The 27363-nt window shown below is 44.8% G+C and overlaps 2 protein-coding genes across 2 annotated transcripts in view; one reads left to right on the top strand and one right to left on the bottom strand.

Moving 5' to 3' along the window:
* Window positions 1-13255: 13255 nt before the first annotated feature.
* LOC110514126 (large neutral amino acids transporter small subunit 1) lies at window positions 13256-16377 on the top strand. Its single transcript, XM_036981610.1, has 3 exons — window positions 13256-13407; window positions 13501-13666; window positions 16165-16377. Exons 1-3 carry the CDS (start codon window positions 13267-13269, stop codon window positions 16266-16268), a joined length of 411 nt encoding a protein of 136 aa, XP_036837505.1. The 5' UTR covers window positions 13256-13266; the 3' UTR covers window positions 16269-16377.
* Window positions 16378-19528: 3151 nt separating this feature from the next.
* Window positions 19529-27363, bottom strand: part of LOC118964985 (junctophilin-3-like) — a 28258-nt gene continuing 20423 nt past the window's right edge. Inside the window, exons 4-6 of the mRNA XM_036981609.1 lie at window positions 24369-24505; window positions 21272-22548; window positions 19529-20565 (exon numbers count right to left, since the gene is read on the bottom strand). Coding sequence (XP_036837504.1) covers window positions 20485-20565; window positions 21272-22548; window positions 24369-24505 — 1495 coding nt within the window. The 3' untranslated portion in view covers window positions 19529-20484. The remainder of the gene's footprint in view (window positions 20566-21271; window positions 22549-24368; window positions 24506-27363) is intronic.

The following is a 27363-nucleotide window of genomic DNA, read 5'->3' as shown; positions in this document are numbered from 1 at the left end:
CCAGTTTCAACTGTTCTGCCTTATTATTCGACCATGCTGGTCATTTATGAACATTTGAACATCTTGGCCATTGTCATTGTCAACAAAGTTACACCTTCAGTATGAATATTTATTTAACCTCTAAATTTTTTGACTCCTGTTTGTATCAGTGTTTGACTCAGTGCATAGTGATGGTGCTGTATGTTGTCTCTCTCTCAGTACATAGTGATGGTGCTGTATGTTGTCTCTCTCTCAGTACATAGTGATGGTGCTGTATGTTGTCTCTCTCTCTCTCAGTACATAGTGATGGTGCTGTATGTTGTCTCTCTATCAGTACATAGTGATGGTGCTGTATGTTGTCTCTCTCTCAGTACATAGTGACGGTGCTGTATGTTGTCTCTCTCTCTCAGTACATAGTGATGGTGCTGTATGTTGTCTCTCTCTCAGTACATAGTGACGGTGCTGTATGTTGTCTCTCTCTCAGTACATAGTGATGGTGCTGTATGTTGTCTCTCTCTCAGTACATAGTGATGGTGCTGTATGTTGTCTCTCTCTCTCAGTGCATAGTGATGGTGCTGTATGTTGTCTCTCTCTCAGTACATAGTGATGGTGCTGTATGTTGTCTCTCTATCAGTACATAGTGATGGTGCTGTATGTTGTCTCTCTCTCAGTACATAGTGATGGTGCTGTATGTTGTCTCTCTATCAGTACATAGTGATGGTGCTGTATGTTGTCTCTCTCTCTCAGTACATAGTGATGGTGCTGTATGTTGTCTCTCTCTCTCTCTCAGTACATAGTGATGGTGCTGTATGTTGTCTCTCTATCAGTGCATCGTGACGGTGCTGTATGTTGTCTCTCTCTCAGTACATAGTGATGGTGCTGTATGTTGTCTCTCTCTCAGTACATAGTGATGGTGCTGTATGTTGTCTCTCTCTCAGTACATAGTGATGGTGCTGTATGTTGTCTCTCTCTCAGTGCATAGTGATGGTGCTGTATGTTGTCTCTCTCTCTCAGTACATAGTGATGGTGCTGTATGTTGTCTCTCTCTCTCTCAGTACATAGTGATGGTGCTGTATGTTGTCTCTCTCTCTCTCAGTACATAGTGATGGTGCTGTATGTTGTCTCTCTCTCTCAGTACATAGTGACGGTGCTGTATGTTGTCTCTCTCTCAGTACATAGTGACGGTGCTGTATGTTGTCTCTCTCTCTCAGTACATAGTGATGGTGCTGTATGTTGTCTCTCTCTCAGTACATAGTGACGGTGCTGTATGTTGTCTCTCTCTCTCAGTACATAGTGACGGTGCTGTATGTTGTCTCTCTCAGTACATAGTGACGGTGCTGTATGTTGTCTCTCTCTCTCAGTACATAGTGACGGTGCTGTATGTTGTCTCTCTCTCTCAGTACATAGTGATGGTGCTGTATGTTGTCTCTCTCTCAGTACATAGTGATGGTGCTGTATGTTGTCTCTCTCTCTCAGTACATAGTGACGGTGCTGTATGTTGTCTCTCTCTCTCAGTACATAGTGACGGTGCTGTATGTTGTCTCTCTCAGTACATAGTGACGGTGCTGTATGTTGTCTCTCTCTCTCAGTACATAGTGACGGTGCTGTATGTTGTCTCTCTCTCTCAGTACATAGTGATGGTGCTGTATGTTGTCTCTCTTTCAGTACATAGTGATGGTGCTGTATGTTGTCTCTCTCTCTCAGTACATAGTGACGGTGCTGTATGTTGTCTCTCTCTCTCAGTACATAGTGACGGTGCTGTATGTTGTCTCTCTCTCTCAGTACATAGTGATGGTGCTGTATGTTGTCTCTCTCTCTCAGTACATAGTGATGGTGCTGTATGTTGTCTCTCTCTCAGTACATAGTGACGGTGCTGTATGTTGTCTCTCTCTCTCAGTACATAGTGACGGTGCTGTATGTTGTCTCTCTCTCAGTACATAGTGACGGTGCTGTATGTTGTCTCTCTCTCTCTCAGTACATAGTGACGGTGCTGTATGTTGTCTCTCTCTCTCAGTACATAGTGATGGTGCTGTATGTTCTCTCTCTCTCAGTGCATAGTGACGGTGCTGTATGTTGTCTCTCTCTCAGTACATAGTGATGGTGCTGTATGTTCTCTCTCTCTCAGTACATAGTGATGGTGCTGTATGTTGTCTCTCTCTCTCTCTCAGTACATAGTGATGGTGCTGTATGTTGTCTCTCTCTCTCAGTACATAGTGATGGTGCTGTATGTTCTCTCTCTCTCAGTACATAGTGATGGTGCTGTATGTTCTCTCTCTCTCAGTACATAGTGACGGTGCTGTATGTTGTCTCTCTCTCTCTCAGTACATAGTGACGGTGCTGTATGTTGTCTCTCTCTCTCAGTACATAGTGATGGTGCTGTATGTTGTCTCTCTCTCTCAGTGCATAGTGATGGTGCTGTATGTTGTCTCTCTCAGTACATAGTGACGGTGCTGTATGTTGTCTCTCTCTCAGTACATAGTGACGGTGCTGTATGTTGTCTCTCTCTCTCAGTACATAGTGATGGTGCTGTATGTTGTCTCTCTCTCTCAGTACATAGTGATGGTGCTGTATGTTGTCTCTCTCTCTCAGTACATAGTGATGGTGCTGTATGTTGTCTCTCTCTCTCTCAGTACATAGTGATGGTGCTGTATGTTGTCTCTCTCAGTACATAGTGACGGTGCTGTATGTTGTCTCTCTCTCAGTACATAGTGACGGTGCTGTATGTTGTCTCTCTCTCTCAGTACATAGTGATGGTGCTGTATGTTGTCTCTCTCTCTCAGTACATAGTGATGGTGCTGTATGTTGTCTCTCTCTCTCAGTACATAGTGATGGTGCTGTATGTTGTCTCTCTCTCTCTCAGTACATAGTGATGGTGCTGTATGTTGTCTCTCTCTCTCAGTGCATAGTGATGGTGCTGTATGTTGTCTCTCTCTCTCAGTACATAGTGATGGTGCTGTATGTTGTCTCTCTCTCTCAGTGCATAGTGACGGTGCTGTATGTTGTCTCTCTCTCTCAGTACATAGTGATGGTGCTGTATGTTGTCTCTCTCTCTCTCAGTGCATAGTGATGGTGCTGTATGTTGTCTCTCTCTCTCTCAGTACATAGTGATGGTGCTGTATGTTGTCTCTCTCTCTCAGTACATAGTGATGGTGCTGTATGTTGTCTCTCTCTCTCTCAGTACATAGTGACGGTGCTGTATGTTGTCTCTCTCAGTACATAGTGACGGTGCTGTATGTTGTCTCTCTCTCTCAGTACATAGTGATGGTGCTGTATGTTGTCTCTCTCTCAGTACATAGTGATGGTGCTGTATGTTGTCTCTCTCTCTCAGTACATAGTGATGGTGCTGTATGTTGTCTCTCTCTCTCTCAGTACATAGTGATGGTGCTGTATGTTGTCTCTCTCTCAGTACATAGTGACGGTGCTGTATGTTGTCTCTCTCTCTCAGTACATAGTGATGGTGCTGTATGTTCTCTCTCAGTACATAGTGATGGTGCTGTATGTTGTCTCTCTCTCTCTCAGTACATAGTGACGGTGCTGTATGTTGTCTCTCTCTCTCTCAGTACATAGTGACAGTGCTGTATGTTGTCTCTCTCTCAGTACATAGTGATGGTGCTGTATGTTGTCTCTCTCTCTCAGTACATAGTGACGGTGCTGTATGTTGTCTCTCTCAGTACATAGTGACGGTGCTGTATGTTGTCTCTCTCTCAGTACATAGTGACGGTGCTGTATGTTGTCTCTCTCTCTCAGTACATAGTGACGGTGCTGTATGTTGTCTCTCTCTCTCAGTACATAGTGATGGTGCTGTATGTTGTCTCTCTCTCAGTACATAGTGACAGTGCTGTATGTTGTCTCTCTCTCAGTACATAGTGACGGTGCTGTATGTTGTCTCTCTCTCAGTACATAGTGATGGTGCTGTATGTTGTCTCTCTCTCAGTACATAGTGATGGTGCTGTATGTTGTCTCTCTCAGTACATAGTGACGGTGCTGTATGTTGTCTCTCTCTCAGTACATAGTGACGGTGCTGTATGTTGTCTCTCTCTCTCAGTACATAGTGATGGTGCTGTATGTTGTCTCTCTCTCAGTACATAGTGACGGTGCTGTATGTTGTCTCTCTCTCAGTACATAGTGATGGTGCTGTATGTTGTCTCTCTCTCAGTGCATAGTGACGGTGATGTATGTTGTCTCTCTCTCAGTACATAGTGATGGTGCTGTATGTTGTCTCTCTCTCAGTACATAGTGATGGTGCTGTATGTTGTCTCTCTCTCTCAGTACATAGTGACGGTGCTGTATGTTGTCTCTCTCTCTCAGTACATAGTGATGGTGCTGTATGTTGTCTCTCTCTCAGTACATAGTGATGGTGCTGTATGTTGTCTCTCTCTCTCTCAGTACATAGTGATGGTGCTGTATGTTCTCTCTCTCTCAGTGCATAGTGACGGTGCTGTATGTTGTCTCTCTCTCTCTCAGTACATAGTGATGGTGCTGTATGTTGTCTCTCTCTCAGTACATAGTGATGGTGCTGTATGTTGTCTCTCTCTCTCTCAGTACATAGTGATGGTGCTGTATGTTCTCTCTCTCTCAGTACATAGTGATGGTGCTGTATGTTGTCTCTCTCTCTCTCAGTACATAGTGATGGTGCTGTATGTTGTCTCTCTCTCAGTACATAGTGATGGTGCTGTATGTTGTCTCTCTCTCTCTCTCAGTACATAGTGATGGTGCTGTATGTTGTCTCTCTCTCTCAGTACAAAGTGACGGTGCTGTATGTTGTCTCTCTCTCTCAGTGCATAGTGACGGTGCTGTATGTTGTCTCTCTCTCTCAGTACATAGTGATGGTGCTGTATGTTGTCTCTCTCTCAGTGCATAGTGATGGTGCTGTATGTTGTCTCTCTCTCTCAGTACATAGTGATGGTGCTGTATGTTGTCTCTCTCTCAGTACATAGTGATGGTGCTGTATGTTGTCTCTCTCTCTCTCAGTACATAGTGATGGTGCTGTATGTTCTCTCTCTCTCAGTACATAGTGATGGTGCTGTATGTTGTCTCTCTCTCTCTCAGTACATAGTGATGGTGCTGTATGTTGTCTCTCTCTCAGTGCATAGTGACGGTGCTGTATGTTGTCTCTCTCTCAGTACATAGTGATGGTGCTGTATGTTGTCTCTCTCTCTCTCAGTACATAGTGATGGTGCTGTATGTTGTCTCTCTCTCTCAGTACATAGTGACAGTGCTGTATGTTGTCTCTCTCTCTCAGTACATAGTGATGGTGCTGTATGTTGTCTCTCTCTCTCAGTACATAGTGATGGTGCTGTATGTTGTCTCTCTCTATCAGTACATAGTGATGGTGCTGTATGTTGTCTCTCTCTCTCTCAGTACATAGTGACGGTGCTGTATGTTGTCTCTCTCAGTACATAGTGACGGTGCTGTATGTTGTCTCTCTCTCTCAGTACATAGTGATGGTGCTGTATGTTGTCTCTCTCTCAGTACATAGTGATGGTGCTGTATGTTGTCTCTCTCTCTCAGTACATAGTGATGGTGCTGTATGTTGTCTCTCTCTCTCTCAGTACATAGTGATGGTGCTGTATGTTGTCTCTCTCTCAGTACATAGTGACGGTGCTGTATGTTGTCTCTCTCTCTCAGTACATAGTGATGGTGCTGTATGTTCTCTCTCAGTACATAGTGATGGTGCTGTATGTTGTCTCTCTCTCTCTCAGTACATAGTGACGGTGCTGTATGTTGTCTCTCTCTCTCTCAGTACATAGTGACAGTGCTGTATGTTGTCTCTCTCTCAGTACATAGTGATGGTGCTGTATGTTGTCTCTCTCTCTCAGTACATAGTGACGGTGCTGTATGTTGTCTCTCTCAGTACATAGTGACGGTGCTGTATGTTGTCTCTCTCTCAGTACATAGTGACGGTGCTGTATGTTGTCTCTCTCTCTCAGTACATAGTGACGGTGCTGTATGTTGTCTCTCTCTCTCAGTACATAGTGATGGTGCTGTATGTTGTCTCTCTCTCAGTACATAGTGACAGTGCTGTATGTTGTCTCTCTCTCAGTACATAGTGACGGTGCTGTATGTTGTCTCTCTCTCAGTACATAGTGATGGTGCTGTATGTTGTCTCTCTCTCAGTACATAGTGATGGTGCTGTATGTTGTCTCTCTCAGTACATAGTGACGGTGCTGTATGTTGTCTCTCTCTCAGTACATAGTGACGGTGCTGTATGTTGTCTCTCTCTCTCAGTACATAGTGATGGTGCTGTATGTTGTCTCTCTCTCAGTACATAGTGACGGTGCTGTATGTTGTCTCTCTCTCAGTACATAGTGATGGTGCTGTATGTTGTCTCTCTCTCAGTGCATAGTGACGGTGATGTATGTTGTCTCTCTCTCAGTACATAGTGATGGTGCTGTATGTTGTCTCTCTCTCAGTACATAGTGATGGTGCTGTATGTTGTCTCTCTCTCTCAGTACATAGTGACGGTGCTGTATGTTGTCTCTCTCTCTCAGTACATAGTGATGGTGCTGTATGTTGTCTCTCTCTCAGTACATAGTGATGGTGCTGTATGTTGTCTCTCTCTCTCTCAGTACATAGTGATGGTGCTGTATGTTCTCTCTCTCTCAGTGCATAGTGACGGTGCTGTATGTTGTCTCTCTCTCTCTCAGTACATAGTGATGGTGCTGTATGTTGTCTCTCTCTCAGTACATAGTGATGGTGCTGTATGTTGTCTCTCTCTCTCTCAGTACATAGTGATGGTGCTGTATGTTGTCTCTCTCTCAGTACATAGTGATGGTGCTGTATGTTGTCTCTCTCTCTCTCTCAGTACATAGTGATGGTGCTGTATGTTGTCTCTCTCTCTCAGTACAAAGTGACGGTGCTGTATGTTGTCTCTCTCTCTCAGTGCATAGTGACGGTGCTGTATGTTGTCTCTCTCTCTCAGTACATAGTGATGGTGCTGTATGTTGTCTCTCTCTCAGTGCATAGTGATGGTGCTGTATGTTGTCTCTCTCTCTCAGTACATAGTGATGGTGCTGTATGTTGTCTCTCTCTCAGTACATAGTGATGGTGCTGTATGTTGTCTCTCTCTCTCTCAGTACATAGTGATGGTGCTGTATGTTCTCTCTCTCTCAGTACATAGTGATGGTGCTGTATGTTGTCTCTCTCTCTCTCAGTACATAGTGATGGTGCTGTATGTTGTCTCTCTCTCAGTGCATAGTGACGGTGCTGTATGTTGTCTCTCTCTCAGTACATAGTGATGGTGCTGTATGTTGTCTCTCTCTCTCTCAGTACATAGTGATGGTGCTGTATGTTGTCTCTCTCTCTCAGTACATAGTGACAGTGCTGTATGTTGTCTCTCTCTCTCAGTACATAGTGATGGTGCTGTATGTTGTCTCTCTCTCTCAGTACATAGTGATGGTGCTGTATGTTGTCTCTCTCTATCAGTACATAGTGATGGTGCTGTATGTTGTCTCTCTCTCTCAGTGCATAGTGATGGTGCTGTATGTTGTCTCTCTCTCTCAGTACATAGTGATGGTGCTGTATGTTGTCTCTCTCTCTCAGTACATAGTGATGGTGCTGTATGTTGTCTCTCTCTCTCAGTGCATAGTGATGGTGCTGTATGTTGTCTCTCTCTCTCAGTACATAGTGATGGTGCTGTATGTTGTCTCTCTCTCTCAGTGCATAGTGATGGTGCTGTATGTTGTCTCTCTCTCTCAGTACATAGTGATGGTGCTGTATGTTGTCTCTCTCTCTCAGTACATAGTGATGGTGCTGTATGTTGTCTCTCTCTCTCAGTACATCGTGATGGTGCTGTATGTTGTCTCTCTCAGTACATAGTGATGGTGCTGTATGTTGTCTCTCTCTCAGTACATAGTGATGGTGCTGTATGTTGTCTCTCTCTCAGTACATAGTGACAGTGCTGTATGTTGTCTCTCTCTCAGTGCATAGTGACGGTGCTGTATGTTGTCTCTCTCTCTCAGTACATAGTGATGGTGCTGTATGTTGTCTCTCTCTCAGTACATAGTGATGGTGCTGTATGTTGTCTCTCTCTCAGTACATAGTGATGGTGCTGTATGTTGTCTCTCTCTCTCAGTACATAGTGACGGTGCTGTATGTTGTCTCTCTCTCTCAGTACATAGTGACGGTGCTGTATGTTGTCTCTCTTTCAGTACATAGTGATGGTGCTGTATGTTGTCTCTCTCTCTCAGTACATAGTGACGGTGCTGTATGTTGTCTCTCTCTCTCAGTACATAGTGACGGTGCTGTATGTTGTCTCTCTCTCTCAGTACATAGTGATGGTGCTGTATGTTGTCTCTCTCTCTCAGTACATAGTGATGGTGCTGTATGTTGTCTCTCTCTCAGTACATAGTGACGGTGCTGTATGTTGTCTCTCTCTCTCAGTACATAGTGACGGTGCTGTATGTTGTCTCTCTCTCAGTACATAGTGACGGTGCTGTATGTTGTCTCTCTCTCTCTCAGTACATAGTGACGGTGCTGTATGTTGTCTCTCTCTCTCAGTACATAGTGATGGTGCTGTATGTTCTCTCTCTCAGTGCATAGTGACGGTGCTGTATGTTGTCTCTCTCTCAGTACATAGTGATGGTGCTGTATGTTCTCTCTCTCTCAGTACATAGTGATGGTGCTGTATGTTGTCTCTCTCTCTCTCTCAGTACATAGTGATGGTGCTGTATGTTGTCTCTCTCTCTCAGTACATAGTGATGGTGCTGTATGTTCTCTCTCTCTCAGTACATAGTGATGGTGCTGTATGTTCTCTCTCTCTCAGTACATAGTGACGGTGCTGTATGTTGTCTCTCTCTCTCTCAGTACATAGTGACGGTGCTGTATGTTGTCTCTCTCTCTCAGTACATAGTGATGGTGCTGTATGTTGTCTCTCTCTCTCAGTGCATAGTGATGGTGCTGTATGTTGTCTCTCTCAGTACATAGTGACGGTGCTGTATGTTGTCTCTCTCTCAGTACATAGTGACGGTGCTGTATGTTGTCTCTCTCTCTCAGTACATAGTGATGGTGCTGTATGTTGTCTCTCTCTCTCAGTACATAGTGATGGTGCTGTATGTTGTCTCTCTCTCTCAGTACATAGTGATGGTGCTGTATGTTGTCTCTCTCTCTCTCAGTACATAGTGATGGTGCTGTATGTTGTCTCTCTCAGTACATAGTGACGGTGCTGTATGTTGTCTCTCTCTCAGTACATAGTGACGGTGCTGTATGTTGTCTCTCTCTCTCAGTACATAGTGATGGTGCTGTATGTTGTCTCTCTCTCTCAGTACATAGTGATGGTGCTGTATGTTGTCTCTCTCTCTCAGTACATAGTGATGGTGCTGTATGTTGTCTCTCTCTCTCTCAGTACATAGTGATGGTGCTGTATGTTGTCTCTCTCTCTCAGTGCATAGTGATGGTGCTGTATGTTGTCTCTCTCTCTCAGTACATAGTGATGGTGCTGTATGTTGTCTCTCTCTCTCAGTGCATAGTGACGGTGCTGTATGTTGTCTCTCTCTCTCAGTACATAGTGATGGTGCTGTATGTTGTCTCTCTCTCTCTCAGTGCATAGTGATGGTGCTGTATGTTGTCTCTCTCTCTCTCAGTACATAGTGATGGTGCTGTATGTTGTCTCTCTCTCTCAGTACATAGTGATGGTGCTGTATGTTGTCTCTCTCTCTCTCAGTACATAGTGACGGTGCTGTATGTTGTCTCTCTCAGTACATAGTGACGGTGCTGTATGTTGTCTCTCTCTCTCAGTACATAGTGATGGTGCTGTATGTTGTCTCTCTCTCAGTACATAGTGATGGTGCTGTATGTTGTCTCTCTCTCTCAGTACATAGTGATGGTGCTGTATGTTGTCTCTCTCTCTCTCAGTACATAGTGATGGTGCTGTATGTTGTCTCTCTCTCAGTACATAGTGACGGTGCTGTATGTTGTCTCTCTCTCTCAGTACATAGTGATGGTGCTGTATGTTCTCTCTCAGTACATAGTGATGGTGCTGTATGTTGTCTCTCTCTCTCTCAGTACATAGTGACGGTGCTGTATGTTGTCTCTCTCTCTCTCAGTACATAGTGACAGTGCTGTATGTTGTCTCTCTCTCAGTACATAGTGATGGTGCTGTATGTTGTCTCTCTCTCTCAGTACATAGTGACGGTGCTGTATGTTGTCTCTCTCAGTACATAGTGACGGTGCTGTATGTTGTCTCTCTCTCAGTACATAGTGACGGTGCTGTATGTTGTCTCTCTCTCTCAGTACATAGTGACGGTGCTGTATGTTGTCTCTCTCTCTCAGTACATAGTGATGGTGCTGTATGTTGTCTCTCTCTCAGTACATAGTGACAGTGCTGTATGTTGTCTCTCTCTCAGTACATAGTGATGGTGCTGTATGTTCTCTCTCAGTACATAGTGATGGTGCTGTATGTTGTCTCTCTCTCTCTCAGTACATAGTGACGGTGCTGTATGTTGTCTCTCTCTCTCTCAGTACATAGTGACAGTGCTGTATGTTGTCTCTCTCTCAGTACATAGTGATGGTGCTGTATGTTGTCTCTCTCTCTCAGTACATAGTGACGGTGCTGTATGTTGTCTCTCTCAGTACATAGTGACGGTGCTGTATGTTGTCTCTCTCTCAGTACATAGTGACGGTGCTGTATGTTGTCTCTCTCTCTCAGTACATAGTGACGGTGCTGTATGTTGTCTCTCTCTCTCAGTACATAGTGATGGTGCTGTATGTTGTCTCTCTCTCAGTACATAGTGACAGTGCTGTATGTTGTCTCTCTCTCAGTACATAGTGACGGTGCTGTATGTTGTCTCTCTCTCAGTACATAGTGATGGTGCTGTATGTTGTCTCTCTCTCAGTACATAGTGATGGTGCTGTATGTTGTCTCTCTCAGTACATAGTGACGGTGCTGTATGTTGTCTCTCTCTCAGTACATAGTGACGGTGCTGTATGTTGTCTCTCTCTCTCAGTACATAGTGATGGTGCTGTATGTTGTCTCTCTCTCAGTACATAGTGACGGTGCTGTATGTTGTCTCTCTCTCAGTACATAGTGATGGTGCTGTATGTTGTCTCTCTCTCAGTGCATAGTGACGGTGATGTATGTTGTCTCTCTCTCAGTACATAGTGATGGTGCTGTATGTTGTCTCTCTCTCAGTACATAGTGATGGTGCTGTATGTTGTCTCTCTCTCTCAGTACATAGTGACGGTGCTGTATGTTGTCTCTCTCTCTCAGTACATAGTGATGGTGCTGTATGTTGTCTCTCTCTCAGTACATAGTGATGGTGCTGTATGTTGTCTCTCTCTCTCTCAGTACATAGTGATGGTGCTGTATGTTCTCTCTCTCTCAGTGCATAGTGACGGTGCTGTATGTTGTCTCTCTCTCTCTCAGTACATAGTGATGGTGCTGTATGTTGTCTCTCTCTCAGTACATAGTGATGGTGCTGTATGTTGTCTCTCTCTCTCTCAGTACATAGTGATGGTGCTGTATGTTCTCTCTCTCTCAGTACATAGTGATGGTGCTGTATGTTGTCTCTCTCTCTCTCAGTACATAGTGATGGTGCTGTATGTTGTCTCTCTCTCAGTACATAGTGATGGTGCTGTATGTTGTCTCTCTCTCTCTCTCAGTACATAGTGATGGTGCTGTATGTTGTCTCTCTCTCTCAGTACAAAGTGACGGTGCTGTATGTTGTCTCTCTCTCTCAGTGCATAGTGACGGTGCTGTATGTTGTCTCTCTCTCTCAGTACATAGTGATGGTGCTGTATGTTGTCTCTCTCTCAGTGCATAGTGATGGTGCTGTATGTTGTCTCTCTCTCTCAGTACATAGTGATGGTGCTGTATGTTGTCTCTCTCTCAGTACATAGTGATGGTGCTGTATGTTGTCTCTCTCTCTCTCAGTACATAGTGATGGTGCTGTATGTTCTCTCTCTCTCAGTACATAGTGATGGTGCTGTATGTTGTCTCTCTCTCTCTCAGTACATAGTGATGGTGCTGTATGTTGTCTCTCTCTCAGTGCATAGTGACGGTGCTGTATGTTGTCTCTCTCTCAGTACATAGTGATGGTGCTGTATGTTGTCTCTCTCTCTCTCAGTACATAGTGATGGTGCTGTATGTTGTCTCTCTCTCTCAGTACATAGTGACAGTGCTGTATGTTGTCTCTCTCTCTCAGTACATAGTGATGGTGCTGTATGTTGTCTCTCTCTCTCAGTACATAGTGATGGTGCTGTATGTTGTCTCTCTCTATCAGTACATAGTGATGGTGCTGTATGTTGTCTCTCTCTCTCAGTGCATAGTGATGGTGCTGTATGTTGTCTCTCTCTCTCAGTACATAGTGATGGTGCTGTATGTTGTCTCTCTCTCTCAGTACATAGTGATGGTGCTGTATGTTGTCTCTCTCTCTCAGTGCATAGTGATGGTGCTGTATGTTGTCTCTCTCTCTCAGTACATAGTGATGGTGCTGTATGTTGTCTCTCTCTCTCAGTGCATAGTGATGGTGCTGTATGTTGTCTCTCTCTCTCAGTACATAGTGATGGTGCTGTATGTTGTCTCTCTCTCTCAGTACATAGTGATGGTGCTGTATGTTGTCTCTCTCTCTCAGTACATCGTGATGGTGCTGTATGTTGTCTCTCTCAGTACATAGTGATGGTGCTGTATGTTGTCTCTCTCTCAGTACATAGTGATGGTGCTGTATGTTGTCTCTCTCTCAGTACATAGTGACAGTGCTGTATGTTGTCTCTCTCTCAGTGCATAGTGACGGTGCTGTATGTTGTCTCTCTCTCTCAGTACATAGTGATGGTGCTGTATGTTGTCTCTCTCTCAGTACATAGTGATGGTGCTGTATGTTGTCTCTCTCTCAGTACATAGTGATGGTGCTGTATGTTGTCTCTCTCTCTCAGTACATAGTGACGGTGCTGTATGTTGTCTCTCTCTCTCAGTACATAGTGACGGTGCTGTATGTTGTCTCTCTCTATCAGTACATCGTGACGGTGCTGTATGTTGTCTCTCTCAGTACATAGTGATGGTGCTGTATGTTGTCTCTCTCTCAGTACATAGTGATGGTGCTGTATGTTGTCTCTCTCAGTGCATCGTGATGGTGCTGTATGTTGTCTCTCTCTCAGTACATAGTGATGGTGCTGTATGTTGTCTCTCTCTCTCAGTACATAGTGATGGTGCTGTATGTTGTCTCTCTCTCTATCAGTACATAGTGACGGTGCTGTATGTTGTCTCTCTCTCAGTACATAGTGACGGTGCTGTATATTGTCTCTCTCAGTACATAGTGATGGTGCTGTATGTTGTCTCTCTCTCAGTGCATCGTGATGGTGCTGTACACATTATCCAGCGACATCTTCTCTATCGTCAACTTCTTCAGCTTCTTTAACTGGCTCTGCGTCGCCATGACCATCATCGGCATGATATGGCTGCGACACAAGAGACCTGAACTGGAGCGCCCCATCAAGGTGTGTGTGTGTGTGTGTGTGTGTGTCCGTTTGTATAAGTGTTTCTGTGTGTGTTTCTCCTGTGGGTCCTACATCGTAGTGTGTGTGTTCCAGGTGAATCTCCTACTCCCGGTGAGTTTTGTGGTAGCGTGTGTGTTCCTCATTGCGGTGTCATTTGGGAAGACGCCCGTGGAGTGTGGCATCGGCTTCGGTATCATCGCCACTGGGGTACCCGTCTATTGGTGGCAGAAAAAACCCAGCTGGCTCATCAATGGCATCAGTGAGTAACTTAAAACTGCTGTCACTTCCTGTAGAAAATCACTAAACTATCACTTCTACTAACAAGGATAATGTAGAGTACACATCAATATACTAAACTATCCCTTCTACTAACAAGGATAATGTAGAGTACACATCAAATCACTAAACTATCACTTCTACTAACAAGGATAATGTAGAGTACACATCAATATACTAAATTATCCCTTCTACTAACAAGGTTAATGTACAGTAGACATCAATATACTAAACTATCCCTTCTACTAACAAGGATAATGTACAGTACACATCAATATACTAAACTATCCCTTCTACTAACAAGGATAATGTAGAGTACACATCAATATACTAAACTATCCCTTCTACTAACAAGGATAATGTACAGTACACATCAATATACTAAACTATCACCACTTCTACTAACAAGGATAATGTAGAGTAGACATCAATATACTAAACTATCACTTCTACTAACAAGGTTAATGTACAGTAGACATCAAGATGAATTAAATATACTACTACTAATACCACTGCTGCTGGTACTGCTACTGATACTACTACTAGTACTGCTACTACCAGTACTGATACTACTAGTACTGCTACTACTAGTACTGCTACTACAAGTACTGCTACTGATACTACTACTAGTACTGATACTACTACTAGTACTGCTACTAGTACTGCTACTACTACTGCTACTACTACTGCTACAAGTACTGCTACTACTGCTACTGCTAGTACTGATACTACTACTAGTACTGCTACTACTAGTACTGCTACTACTAGTACTGCTACTACTAGTACTGCTGCTACTACAAGTACTGCTACTACTGCTAGTACTGATACTACTACTAGTACTGCTACTACTAGTACTGCTACTGCTAGTAATGATACTACTACTAGTAGTACTGTTACTACTGCTACTGCTACTAGTACTGCTACTACTACTGCTACTAGTACTGCTACTACTGCTACTACTGCTACTACTACTAGTACTGCTACTACTAGTACTACTAGTACTGCTACTACTACTGCTACTACTAGTACCGCTACTACTACTAGTACTACTGCTACTGCTGCTACTACTAGTACTACTGCTACTGCTGCTACTACTACTAGTACTACTTGTACTGCTGCTACTACTACTAGTACTACGTGTACTACTTGTTCTACTAGTACTGCTACTACTACTACTACTACTGCTGCTAGTACTAGTACTACTGCTAGTACTAGTGCTACTGATACTACTACTACTACTACTACTACTACTACTACTACTAGTAGTGCTACTACTACTACTGCTACTACTACTACTAGTACTTCTATTGATACTACTACTAGTACTGCTGCTACTACTACTAGTACTGATACTACTAGTACTACTAGTACTGCTACTACTAGTACTACTAGTACTGCTACTACTAGTACTACTAGTACTGCTACTACTAGTACTACTAGTACTGCTAGTACTAGTGCTACTGCTACTGATACTACTACTAGTACTACTACTACTACTACTAGTAGTGCTACTACTGCTACTACTACTACTAGTACTTCTATTGATACTACTACTAGTACTGCTGCTACTACTACTAGTACTGATACTACTAGTACTACTAGTACTGATAGTACTGATACTACTAGTACTACTAGTACTGCTACTACTAGTACTACTAGTACTGCTACTACTAGTACTGCTACTACTAGTACTGCTACTACTAGTACTGCTACTACTACTAGTACTGCTACTAGTTCTACTACTACTAGTACTACTACTGCTGATGATGAAAGGGTGTACTAGTAGAGATGGGTTTCTAGTACTACTAGTACTGATACTGCTGATGATGAAAGGGTGTACTAGTATAGATGGGTTTCTAGTACTACTAGTACTGATACTGCTGATGATGAAAGGGTGTACTAGTAGAGATGGGTTTCTAGTACTACTAGTACTGATACTGCTGATGATGAAAGGGTGTACTAGTAGAGATGGGTTACTAGTACTACTAGTACTGATACTGCTACTACTAGTACTGCTACTACTACTACTAGTACTGCTACTAGTTCTTCTACTACTAGTACTACTACTGCTGATGATGAAAGGGTGTACTAGTATAGATGGGTTACTAGTACTACTAGTACTGATACTGCTGATGATGAAAGGGTGTACTAGTAGAGATGGGTTTCTAGTACTACTAGTACTGATACTGCTGATGATGAAAGGGTGTACTAGTAGAGATGGGTTACTAGTACTACTAGTACTGATACTGCTACTACTAGTACTGCTACTACTACTACTAGTACTGCTACTAGTTCTTCTACTACTAGTACTGATACTGCTGATGATGAAAGGGTGTACTAGTATAGATGGGTTACTAGTACTACTAGTACTGATACTGCTGATGATGAAAGGGTGTACTAGTAGAGATGGGTTTCTAGTACTACTAGTACTGATACTGCTGATGATGAAAGGGTGTACTAGTAGAGATGGGTTTCTTGCAGGCTTGTTGACCGTGTTCTGGCAGAAGCTGCTGAACGTGGTTCCTCAGGACTCAATAAACTCATCCTTTTCTCCACTGCAACCCAAGCCGCTGTATCACCACTGAAGCAGTGCTGGACGGTCAATGTGTGTTCATCTCAGGCTGATCACTCTGAATACTCTATGACCTCTGATCCCTAACCTTTGACCCCTAACCAGTGGGGTATATAGGGAGGGAGGGGGGGGGGGGGGGGGGGGACCAACTAGTAAGTAGAGGCCTAACAATCTGGTTGTTTACACAGAACCCACCTTGCTGTCTGTTCTCTGCATTTTCAAACTGTCTTTTCAGTATTTTGGTCTGTTGTTTATATTTCTTCCCATATTTAAATAGCACTTACGTAGACTGTTGTGTTTTTCTTATTTTGAGAGAGTGTCTTTAGATGTTAACCTGGGAAGTTCTAGAGGAGTACTAAGCAGGGTTGGGCTCAATTTCAATTCCATTCAGAAAGTAAACCATTTTCCTCATTGAAATGCATTGAAGAGAATATTAATTTCATTGTACTTCCTGAATTGAAATGGAATTGACCCCGAGCCGGATACTGTTCCCCGGGCGCCGAAGACGTGGATGTGGGTTAAGGCAGCCCCCCCCCCACCTCTGATTCAGAGGGGTTGGGTTAAATGTGGAAGATGCCATTTCAGTTGAATACATTCAGTTGGACAACTGACTAGGTATCCCCCCCCCCCCCCCCCCCCCCCTTCCCTGCACCTCTCTGATTCAGAGGTGTTGGGTTAAATGTGGAAGATGCCATTTCAGTTGAATACATTCAGTTGGACAACTGACTAGGTATCCCCCCCCCCCCCCCCTTCCCCGCACCTCTCTGATTCAGAGGGGTTGGGTTAAATAAGGAAGACACATTTCAGTTGACTACATTCAGTTGAACAACTGACTAGGTATTCCCCATTTCCCTTTCCCTTACATAACTGGTTGTATGAAGGCATGATATTTGGTCCTGAAGAAGTTCGTTCTTTAGGAAGTGCACATCTCGGGAAGGTAAAATAGTGACTAGAATTCAGAATTAGAAGTCAGAGCTCTAGAGTCCCCAGGCTCCATTCCTACAGAGAGAGAGAGAGAGAGAGAACGCCGGCTGGAGGACGAGATGACCTATTGAACTAGTTATCTAATGTTATCATCGGGTTGTTACTGTCTGTATTCTACCAACAGAGATATTCCTGAAGCTTTCTTGACACTTCCTGTGCCTTGTCTTGTTATTGTTTGTTTTTTTAACTCTGTTTGCTCTGAATGTTTTCAAACTGTTATTTTTATATGAAATACCCAAGACATTGTTCTAAGTGTCCTTCCTGTGCTGCACTTTAAATGTGAATTTTTGGTTTTATAAATAAAGTTTTTGAAACAACCAATGATGACAGGAGTGAAGAGTGACTGGGGTTTTGAAGGTTGTTTTGTTGAGTGCTGGCTGACTGTTTTTACACTCTGGTTGTATTGACAGAAACACACTGCAGAAAGACAAGTCACTACAGTCAGCCTGTCGTTACTATACATTCAGACACTAGGAAAAGGATTTTAACATCTGAAATCCAGTCCACTATACGTTGTGTGTGTGTGTGTCTGAGGCTATGTGGAGGAGAGCAGCAGTAATCAACACCGACACACACACACACAGTCATTTCAAACATTTTCATTATTTTTCTCCACATGTCATAAACCAAAAGCGTAAGAAAAGAGCATGCTTGGGCATGCAATGATGTCACAACATGATGTCACAACATGATGTCACCCGGTGCCAGGTATAAAAAGGCGGAACAGATTTTTTTTTTTAAGCTCATTCATAAAACTCTGGATCGACATTTTGAAAATCCACAAGAGTTTTTTTATTTTATTTTTTAAAGCTAGCGTTTTTTTTAAATTTTATTTGCCACCGATGATGGTCTCAGCCTCAGCGTCAGCCACCTGTAGCTGGATAAAAACACTAGGAGAGCCGGAGAGAGAGAGAGAGAGAGACTCACAAACTGACGGACACCAGATTGAGCAGGCTAAACAAACATGCTGAAAAACATCTCATGGGGGCCCCCCCAGCATGTCTGGAAGTGACACTGAAGGAGAACACATCCAGGCTTGTATATTCCCAAATAGCACCCTATTCACTATATACCATGCACCATTCTGGACCAGGGCCCACGCATACCTGTTCTCCCAAAGCGGTGCCCTAGCTATATAGGAAAGTGTTCCATTTGGGACTTTGGACTAGTCTGGAAGAGACCCAGTTCTCCCTGTGGACTGTTCTGGAAGAAGGCCGACAGGGAGAGAGACTAAACGGTGCATGCCACTTCAGGCGGGGTCAACCTTTCACCATTCTGAAGGTCACCCCCCCCCCCCCCCCCCCCCCCTCCCCCTCCCCCTCCCCCTTCCCAGCCTGCATTTCCCACGAGGGGTGTTTCATCAAGTGAATCATTACATTAATACAAAATAAATAAATACGAGGCACTCAGCATTCTCTCTGTCTGGCAAAATGCTCAAAAGTAACAAACATTTGAATAATAATGATATATATATATATATATATTTAGAAACAGTGTTATAACGTAACAGTCTCAACGCTGCACACAGGGGGCAAGCCTGAATTCTCCCACCTCCATAGTCCTGTGTGTGTGTGTGTGTGTGTGTGTGTGTGTGTGTAGTGTGGACACTACGTGTGTTTTGTTTTGCGTAAGTGATAGGGTTGAGATCATTCATGAATGATTCATGAATTAAAAAAAAAAAAAAAAAAACTCATAGAAAAGTGTGTTTTTTTTTATTCAATTCATGAATCGAATCTGAAATCTTAAAAAATGTCCGTTTCCTGATTCGACTGAATGTGAAACGGCGTTGATCCCAACTCTCGGTTCGTAGTTGCAGTGAAGTGAATCAGAAGAATGGATATCTAGGAGGGTTTGTGGACAAATTAAGAACAACAGATGGAAAAGACACAGGGATAGAAAGATGCTATTTTAATGCAATGACTGTGTGTGTGTTTGTGTGACTGTGTATGACTGTGTATGTGTATGACTGTGTGTGTGTGTGTGTGACTGTGTGTGTGTGTGTGTATGACTGCGTGTGTGTGTGTATGACTGTGTGTGTGTGTGTATGACTGCGTGTGTGTGTGTATGACTGCGTGTGTGTGTGTGTGTATGACTGTTTGACTGTATGTGTGTAAGAGTGAGTATGTCTGAGAGAGAGAGTGTGTGTGTATGTGTGAGAGAGAGAGTGTGTGTGTGTATGTGTGAGAGAGAGAGAGTGTGTGTGTGTGAGGGAGAGTGTGTGTGTGTGTGTGTGTGTGAGTGAGAGTGTGTGTGTGTGTGAGTGAGAGTGTGTGTGTGAGTGAGAGTGTGTGTGTGTGTGTGTGTGTGTGTGTGTGTGTGTGTGTGTGTGTGTGTGTGTGTGAGTGAGAGTGTGTGTGTGTGTGTGTGTGTGTGTGTGTGTGTGTTATGGTGAACAGGAAAATAAACATGGCGGAGCCCTTTAACATGGATCTACTCTTGCAGCATAGTTTGGTAGCATAGATCAGGACTACGTCCCTAATGGCACCTTATACCCTCTATCATGCACTGTGTTTAACCGTAGCCCCCATAGAGCTCTGGTCAAAAGCAGTACACTATATAGGGAATAGGGTGCCATTCGAGAGGCACCCCAGCGGTTGGTGGATGAGGCCATAGGGTATAGGGTTAGGGGCTAAGGTGGGCGAAGAAGAAGAAGTGTGATCACCATGGGCTAGCGTGTCATATTGTTAAGTGGGATACAGTGTAGGACAGAGGGTGCTTGTACACTAGTCTTGGATGGATGGGCCCAGTGGACATAGTCTGTGCCCTGTGTATCCTGTCCTCCATACAGCAGGTGCCCTACTAACAAAACCTGTGCGTTTGTGGCCGACTACGCCACCACATCGCATCATCCCCATCTCAAAGCTCCATTCCACAGTCGTAGTGTCAAAATACCTTTCCACGTGGCACAAAAAAAAAAGGCAATTAATAAAAAAAATAAAATAACATTAAAAAATGTGTAGTGTTTTTTAGAAACTCAAGGCAGATAAATCCGTTGAATGATATACCTTAACTGAGTCTGTGACATGAGATGAGATAAACATCAAAGGGCTGGAGGTTAACGACAATAGAAACACCATGCTGTCGATGTCCGTCGCCACTCCTCCGCTCCTCCCACGCTGCAGGCTCCACGTGGCTGGGCAGAGTCACGTCTGGATCAATAATAACTTATGTAATATATAAGTCATCATCATCTTCATCATCATCATCATCATAATAATAAGACTTAGTAGATCATAGAAGGAAGGTTAAATAAAGAAATGGATGAAGAGGAGGGCTACTCCAATGTTGAGTAAAATAACCATGACAACCAGGACTGAGCTGGAGCCCTGGGAGAGACAGGAGAAGAGAGGAGGGAGAGAGAGACGGGAGGAGAGAGGAGAGACAGGAGGAGAGAGAAGAGACAGGAGGAGAGAGAAGAGACAGGAGGAGAGAGAAGAGAGAGAGACAGGAGGAGAGAGAGAGACAGGAGGAGAGAGAAGAGAGAGAGACAGGATAGGAGAGAGAGACAGGAGGAGAGGAGAGAGAGGCAGGAGGAGAGAGAGAGAGAGAGAGAGATGAGAAGAGAGAGGAGAGAGAGACAGGATGAGAGAGGAGAGAGAGACAGGAGAAGAGGAGAGAGAGGAGAGAGAGAGACAGGATGGGAGAGGAGAGAGAGACAGGAGAAGAGAGGAGAGAGGAGAGAGAGAGACAGGAGGAGAGGAGAGAGAGAGAGAGAGAGAGAGAGAGAGAGAGAGAGAAAGGAGAAGAGAGGAGAGAGATAGACAAGAGGAGAGAGCGAGAGAGATAAAGCAGATGAGTGGAGAGGGGAGAGAGAGACAGGAGGAGAGAGGAGAGAGAGAGACGGGAGGAGAGAGAAGAGAGAGAAAGTGTTAATTCTCAGACTTCATTCTACAGTTAAGAGTATAGTATTAGTATTTAAAACCTGATGTCCAGTTTACAGACCAATCTGATTCTACAGTTAAGAGTATAGTATCAGTATTTAAAACCTGAGGTCCAGTTTACAGATCTATCTGATACCAATAAATCACTCACTGAGTTTGATTTGAGGGTGTGGTGCTCCCCATCCTGCTCCAAGGTGATTGGCTGAGACTTGAGAGGCGGGGAGAGAGTGAGGTCCCTGTGCAAGGGCCACTCCTCCTGCTCCGCCCCCACATTCAGAGTGTCCAGCATCTGTACGGAGTCCATGGAGCCCTCCTTGACCGGCCGCAGGCCCCGCGGGCGCAGCCTGCTTTTGGGGCAATGGCCAGGGGACATCTGGGTAGTGGAGTCCAGGGGCTGGAACCTCATGTCTACTGTGTAGTCTCCCAGCCTGTCCTCCTCTTCCTCTCGGTCCATGAGGCGAGAGTGGGCAGGGCTCCACTGCAGGGCGCCTTCGTCAGTCCAGCCCTCTGCGGGGCTGTCGAGCCCGGGGTCGGGCAAGGCATGCTTGCTAAGCTTGTGATTGGATGAGATGTGCTGCTGCTTGGAATGGTGGTTGGAGTACACATGCTCTCGGGGGTCGTTGTGATTGGCTGAGGAGACATTGTCCTTTGGGATGTGATTGGAGCAGGTATAATCTTGGCACGACTTGTGATTGGAAGAAGCATGCTCAGAAGTCTTGTGATTGGACAGGTTATGCTCCAAGGCTTTGTGATTGGATGAAATGTGCACCTGCTGCTTGTAATTGGAAGAGGCATTCTCACAGGCCCTGTGATTGATGGAGGAGGAGGAATGATCCCATGTTTTGTGATTGGACTGCATGTACTCCCTCGACTTGTGATTGGATGAGGTGTGCTTTGAGGGCTTCTGGTTGTACGAGGAGGAGTGCTCCCACGACCTATAGGAAGAGGAAGTGTGCTCCCGGGACTTGTGGTTAGTCAAGGCCTTCTCCCTCGGTTTGTGGTTGGACGGGGCCTGCTGGTGGCCGTTGACCTGTCCCTCCTGCTCCTCCAGTAGAGACGGGGTGGTGGATTGGCTGCTGTGAACCCCCCGGTCTGGATACATGTCCTCTGTCCAGTTGTTAGCTCCTCCCCTCTGGAGATCCATGCCCCGCCCCTCCACAAGCACCTGTATCTCTGCTCCTCCTCCCTGGTCGTCCACAGCGCTCTGCCGCATGAAGCAGGCGTTTCTGGGACGGTGAGAGTGGCCTTGTTTAGAGGTCGGCGGGCTTCGGGGGGGCGAGGGGGGGACGCTCAGTACTGGGCTGAGGTCAGGCGTTATCAAGGGAGGCGTGGTGTCCGGGGTGCACAGTTCAGGACTGTCAGTTCCCGTGGAAATGATCTCGTGGTCTTTGTTGTCCTGGTGCTTATTGGGCCGCTGGCACTCCAGACCTGACAGACAGGCAGACAGACAGGCAGACAGACAGACAGACAGGCAGACAGACAGACAGACAGGCAGACAGACAGGCAGACAGACAGGCAGACAGACAGACAGGCAGAAAGGCAGACAGGCGGGAAGAGACGAAACACAATGAAAGAGGGGATTTGGCAGAGATCCACCAGACATACAGTACCAGTCAAAAGTTTGGACACACCTACTCATTCAAGGGTTTTTCTATATTTGTACTATTTTCTACATTGTAGAATAATAGTGAAGACATCAGAACTACGAAATAACACATATGGAATCATGTAGTAACCAAAAATTGTTAAACAAATCTAAATATATTTTAGATTTCAGATTCTTCAAAGTATCCACCCTTTGCCTTGACGACATCTTTGCACACTCTTGGCATTCTCTCAACCATGAGGTTGTCACCTGGAATGCATTTTCAATTCAACGGTTTGCCTTGTTAAAAGTTAGTTTGTGGAATTTCTTTCCTTTAAATGCGTTTGAGCCAATCAGTTGTGTTGTGACATGGTATAGGGTGATATACAGAAGATTGCCCTATTTGATAAAAGACCAAGTCCATATTATGTCACGAACAGCTCAAATAAGCAAAGAGAAATGACAGTCCCCCATTGCTTTAAGACATGAAAGTGCTGTCACAAAAACCATCATGTGCTGTGATGAAACTGGCTCTCATGAGGACCGCCACAGGACAGGAAGACTCAGAGTTACCTCTGCTGCAGAGGATACGTTCATTACAGTTACCAGCCTCAGATTGCAGCCCAAATAAATGCTTCACAGAGTTCAAGTAACAGACACATCTCAACATCAACTGTTCAGAGGAGACTGTGAGAATCAGGTCTTCACGGTCGGATTGCTGCAAAGAAACCACTACTAAAGGACACCAATGAGAAGAAGAGACTTGCTAGGGCCAAGAAACACGAGCAATGGACATTAGACCTGTGGAAATCTGTCCAATGGTCTGATGAGTCAAAATTTGAGATTTTTGGTTCCAACCACTGTGTCTTTGTGAGACGCAGAGTAGGTGAACGGATGATCTCCGAATGTGTGGTTCCCACCATGAAGCATGGAGGAGGTGGTATGTTGATGTGGGGGTGCTTTGCTGGTGACACTGTTTGTGATTTATTTAGAATTCAAGGCACACTTAACCAGCATCACAGCATTCTGCAGCAAAACGCCATCCAGTCTGGTTTGCGCTTAGTGGGACTATCATTTGTTTTTCAACAGGACAATGACCCCACACACCTCCAGAGAATGCTAAGAGTGTGCAAAACTGTCCTCAAGGCAAAGGGTGGCTACTTTGAAGAATCTAAAATCTAAAATATATTTAACACTTTTTTGGTTACTACATGTGTGTTATGTCAGTGTGGATGTCTTGACTATTATTCTACAATGTAGAAAATAGTTTTAAAAAATAAAGAAAAATCCTAGAATGAGTAGGTGTTGTTAAATATTTGACTGGTATTGTACATCAGGATTACACAGCTAGATTACTGTGTTAATTCAAGTAACACAGGTAATATTACACAGTACAGTACACCCTGTACTGTGTTAACTCAGGTAAGAGGACAAAATAATGAGACTTAGAATTTGGGTACACTACTGACTGAATCCAACCCAGATTGTCTGTAAAGGAAGTTTCAATAAAGTTTCTTCAAATTCTACAACAATTTGAATGATTTTTCTCTGCCTGGTTGGGCAAGTGTACAGTAGAGAGAAAGATAGAGAGAAAGAGAGAGACAGAGACAGAGATATTAAAATGCTTGATGTAGCCGAGTCAATTTCTCTGTGATTGACTCACCGTTTGATTCACCGTTTCCATGGATATGGAATGACGGCGAGAGTTCCTTGGCAGCGACCCTGGCCATCCGACATTCCTCGCTAGCCTTCAGGGCCACACCTTCAGCTGCATCCGCCTTTCCCCTCGCGTGGCTCATCCTGAGAGACAGAGAGACAGAGGGAGACAGAGAGAGAGAGAGAGACACAGAGAGACAGAGAGAGAGAGACAGAGAGAGAGAGACACAGAGAGAAAGAAACAGAGAAAGAGAAAGCGAGAGACAGAGACAGAGATTGACAGAGAGAGACAGAGAGAGACACAGAGAGACACAGAGAGAAAGAAACAGAAAGAGAGAGACAGAGACAGAGATTGACAGAGAGAGACACAGAGAGAAAGACACAGAAAGAGAGAGACAGAGACAGAGATTGACAGAGAGAGAGACAAAGACAGATTGACAGAGACAGAGATTGACAGAGAGAGAGACACAGAGAGAAAGACACAGAGAAAGAGAGAGAGAGAGAGAGAGAGAGAGAGAGAGAGAGAGATTGAAAGAGGGAGACAGAGAGAGAGAGAGAGAGAGACAGAGAAAGAGAGAGAGAGAGAGAGAGAGAGAGAGAGAGAGAGAGAGAGAGAGAGAGAGAGAGAGAGAGAGAGAGAGAGATATTAAAATGCTTGATGTAGATGCTGGTTGTAGATTTAAATCTGTGTGTAGATTGTCTTGGTGCTGTGTGTTGCCTTAAGGACTGTTGTTTACACCTTGTATCTGTCTGGCCTGGGTTTTGTGCTGTGTGTTGCCTTAAGGACTGTTGTTTACACCCTGTATCTGTCTGGCCTGGGTTTTGTGTTGTGTGTTGCCTTAAGGACTGTTGTTTACAACCTGTATCTGTCTGGCCTGGGGTTGTGTGTTGCCTTAAGGACTGTTGTTTACACCTTGTATCTGTCTGGCCTGGGGTTTTGTGTTGTGTGTTGCCTTAAGGACTGTTGTTTACACCCTGTATCTGTCTGGCCTGGGGTTTTGTGTTGTGTGTTGCCTTAAGGACTGTTGTTTACACCCTGTATCTGTCTGGCCTGGGGTTTTGTGTTGTGTGTTGCCTTAAGGACTGTTGTTTACACCCTGTATCTGTCTGGCCTGGGGTTTTGTGTTGTGTGTTGCCTTAAGGACTGTTGTTTACACCCTGTATCTGTCTGGCCTGGGGTTTTGTGTTGTGTGTTGCCTTAAGGACTGTTGTTTACACCCTGTATCTGTCTGGCCTGGGGTTTTGTGTTGTGTGTTGCCTTAAGGACTGTTGTTTACACCCTGTATCTGTCTGGCCTGGGCTTTTGTGTTGTGTGTTGCCTTAAGGACTGTTGTTTACACCCTGTATCTGTCTGGCCTGGGGTTTTGTGTTGTGTGTTGCCTTAAGGACTGTTGTTTACACCTTGTATCTGTCTGGCCTGGGGTTTTGTGTTGTGTGTTGCCTTAAGGACTGTTGTTTACACCCTGTATCTGTCTGGCCTGGGTTTTTCTTCTTTATCAGGATGGTTCTCTTTCTCAGAATGTTCCTCCGGTGAGTATAATATTTCCCCGGAACATTCCGGTAAACGGCCTGGTTTTCTGTTCAGCCCTTTTCATCCATTTTATGGATGGATTTTATACTAGAATGGCATCCAGAACCTGTTTTCTGCTAACATTCCTCTCCTTGTGTCAAATGTGTTTGACATGAAAAGGATTGGCAAAGAGTGGAATGTTTCCTCAAACAGATCCTAACAGGACTGCACAGCCCACCACTGTATCACCATGATCCTAACAGGACTGCTCAGCCATCCACTGTATCACCATGATCCTAACAGGACAGCTCAGCCATCCACTGTATCACCATGGTCCTAACAGGACTGCTCAGCCATCCACTGTATCACCATGATCCTAACAGGACAGCTCAGCCATCCACTGTATCACCATGGTCCTAACAGGACTGCTCAGCCATCCACTGTATCACCATGGTCCTAACAGGACTGCTCAGCCATCCACTGTATCACCATGGTCCTAACAGGACTGCTCAGCCATCCACTGTATCACCATGATCCTAACAGGACAGCTCAGCCATCCACTGTATCACCATGATCCCAACAGGACAGCTCAGCCATCCACTGTATCACCATGATCCCAACAGGACAGCTCAGCCATCCACTGTATCACCATGATCCCAACAGGACAGCTCAGCCATCCACTGTATCACCATGGTCCTAACAGGACAGCTCAGCCATCCACTGTATCACCATGGTCCTAACAGGACAGCTCAGCCATCCACTGTATCACCATGATCCTAACAGGACTGCTCAGCCATCCACTGTATCACCATGATCCTAACAGGACAGCTCAGCCATCCACTGTATCACCATGTTCCTAACAGGACAGCTCAGCCATCCACTGTATCACCATGGTCCTAACAGGACTGCTCAGCCATCCACTGTATCACCATGATCCCAACAGGACAGCTCAGCCATCCACTGTATCACCATGATCCTAACAGGACAGCTCAGCCATCCACTGTATCACCGTGATCCTAACAGGACAGCTCAGCCATCCACTGTATCACCATGGTCCTAACAGGACAGCTCAGCCATCCACTGTATCACCATGATCCTAACAGGACAGCTCAGCCATCCACTGTATCACCATGTTCCTAACAGGACAGCTCAGCCATCCACTGTATCACCATGATCCTAACAGGACTGCTCAGCCATCCACTGTATCACCATGATCCTAACAGGACAGCTCAGCCATCCACTGTATCACCATGGTCCTAACAGGACAGCTCAGCCATCCACTGTATCACCATGGTCCTAACAGGACAGCTCAGCCATCCACTGTATCACCATGATCCCAACAGGACAGAACAGACATCCACTGTATCACCATGATCCCAACAGGACAGAACAGACATCCACTGTATCACCATGATCCCAACAGGACAGCTCAGCCATCCACTGTATCACCATGTTCCCAACAGGACAGAACAGACATCCACTGTATCACCAT

This window comes from Oncorhynchus mykiss, chromosome 6 (assembly GCF_013265735.2).
Source record: "Oncorhynchus mykiss isolate Arlee chromosome 6, USDA_OmykA_1.1, whole genome shotgun sequence".
Classification (NCBI taxonomy): Eukaryota; Metazoa; Chordata; class Actinopteri; order Salmoniformes; family Salmonidae; genus Oncorhynchus; species Oncorhynchus mykiss.
Note: the sequence above shows the minus strand (reverse complement) of the source record. Positions and strands in the feature narration are given on the sequence as shown.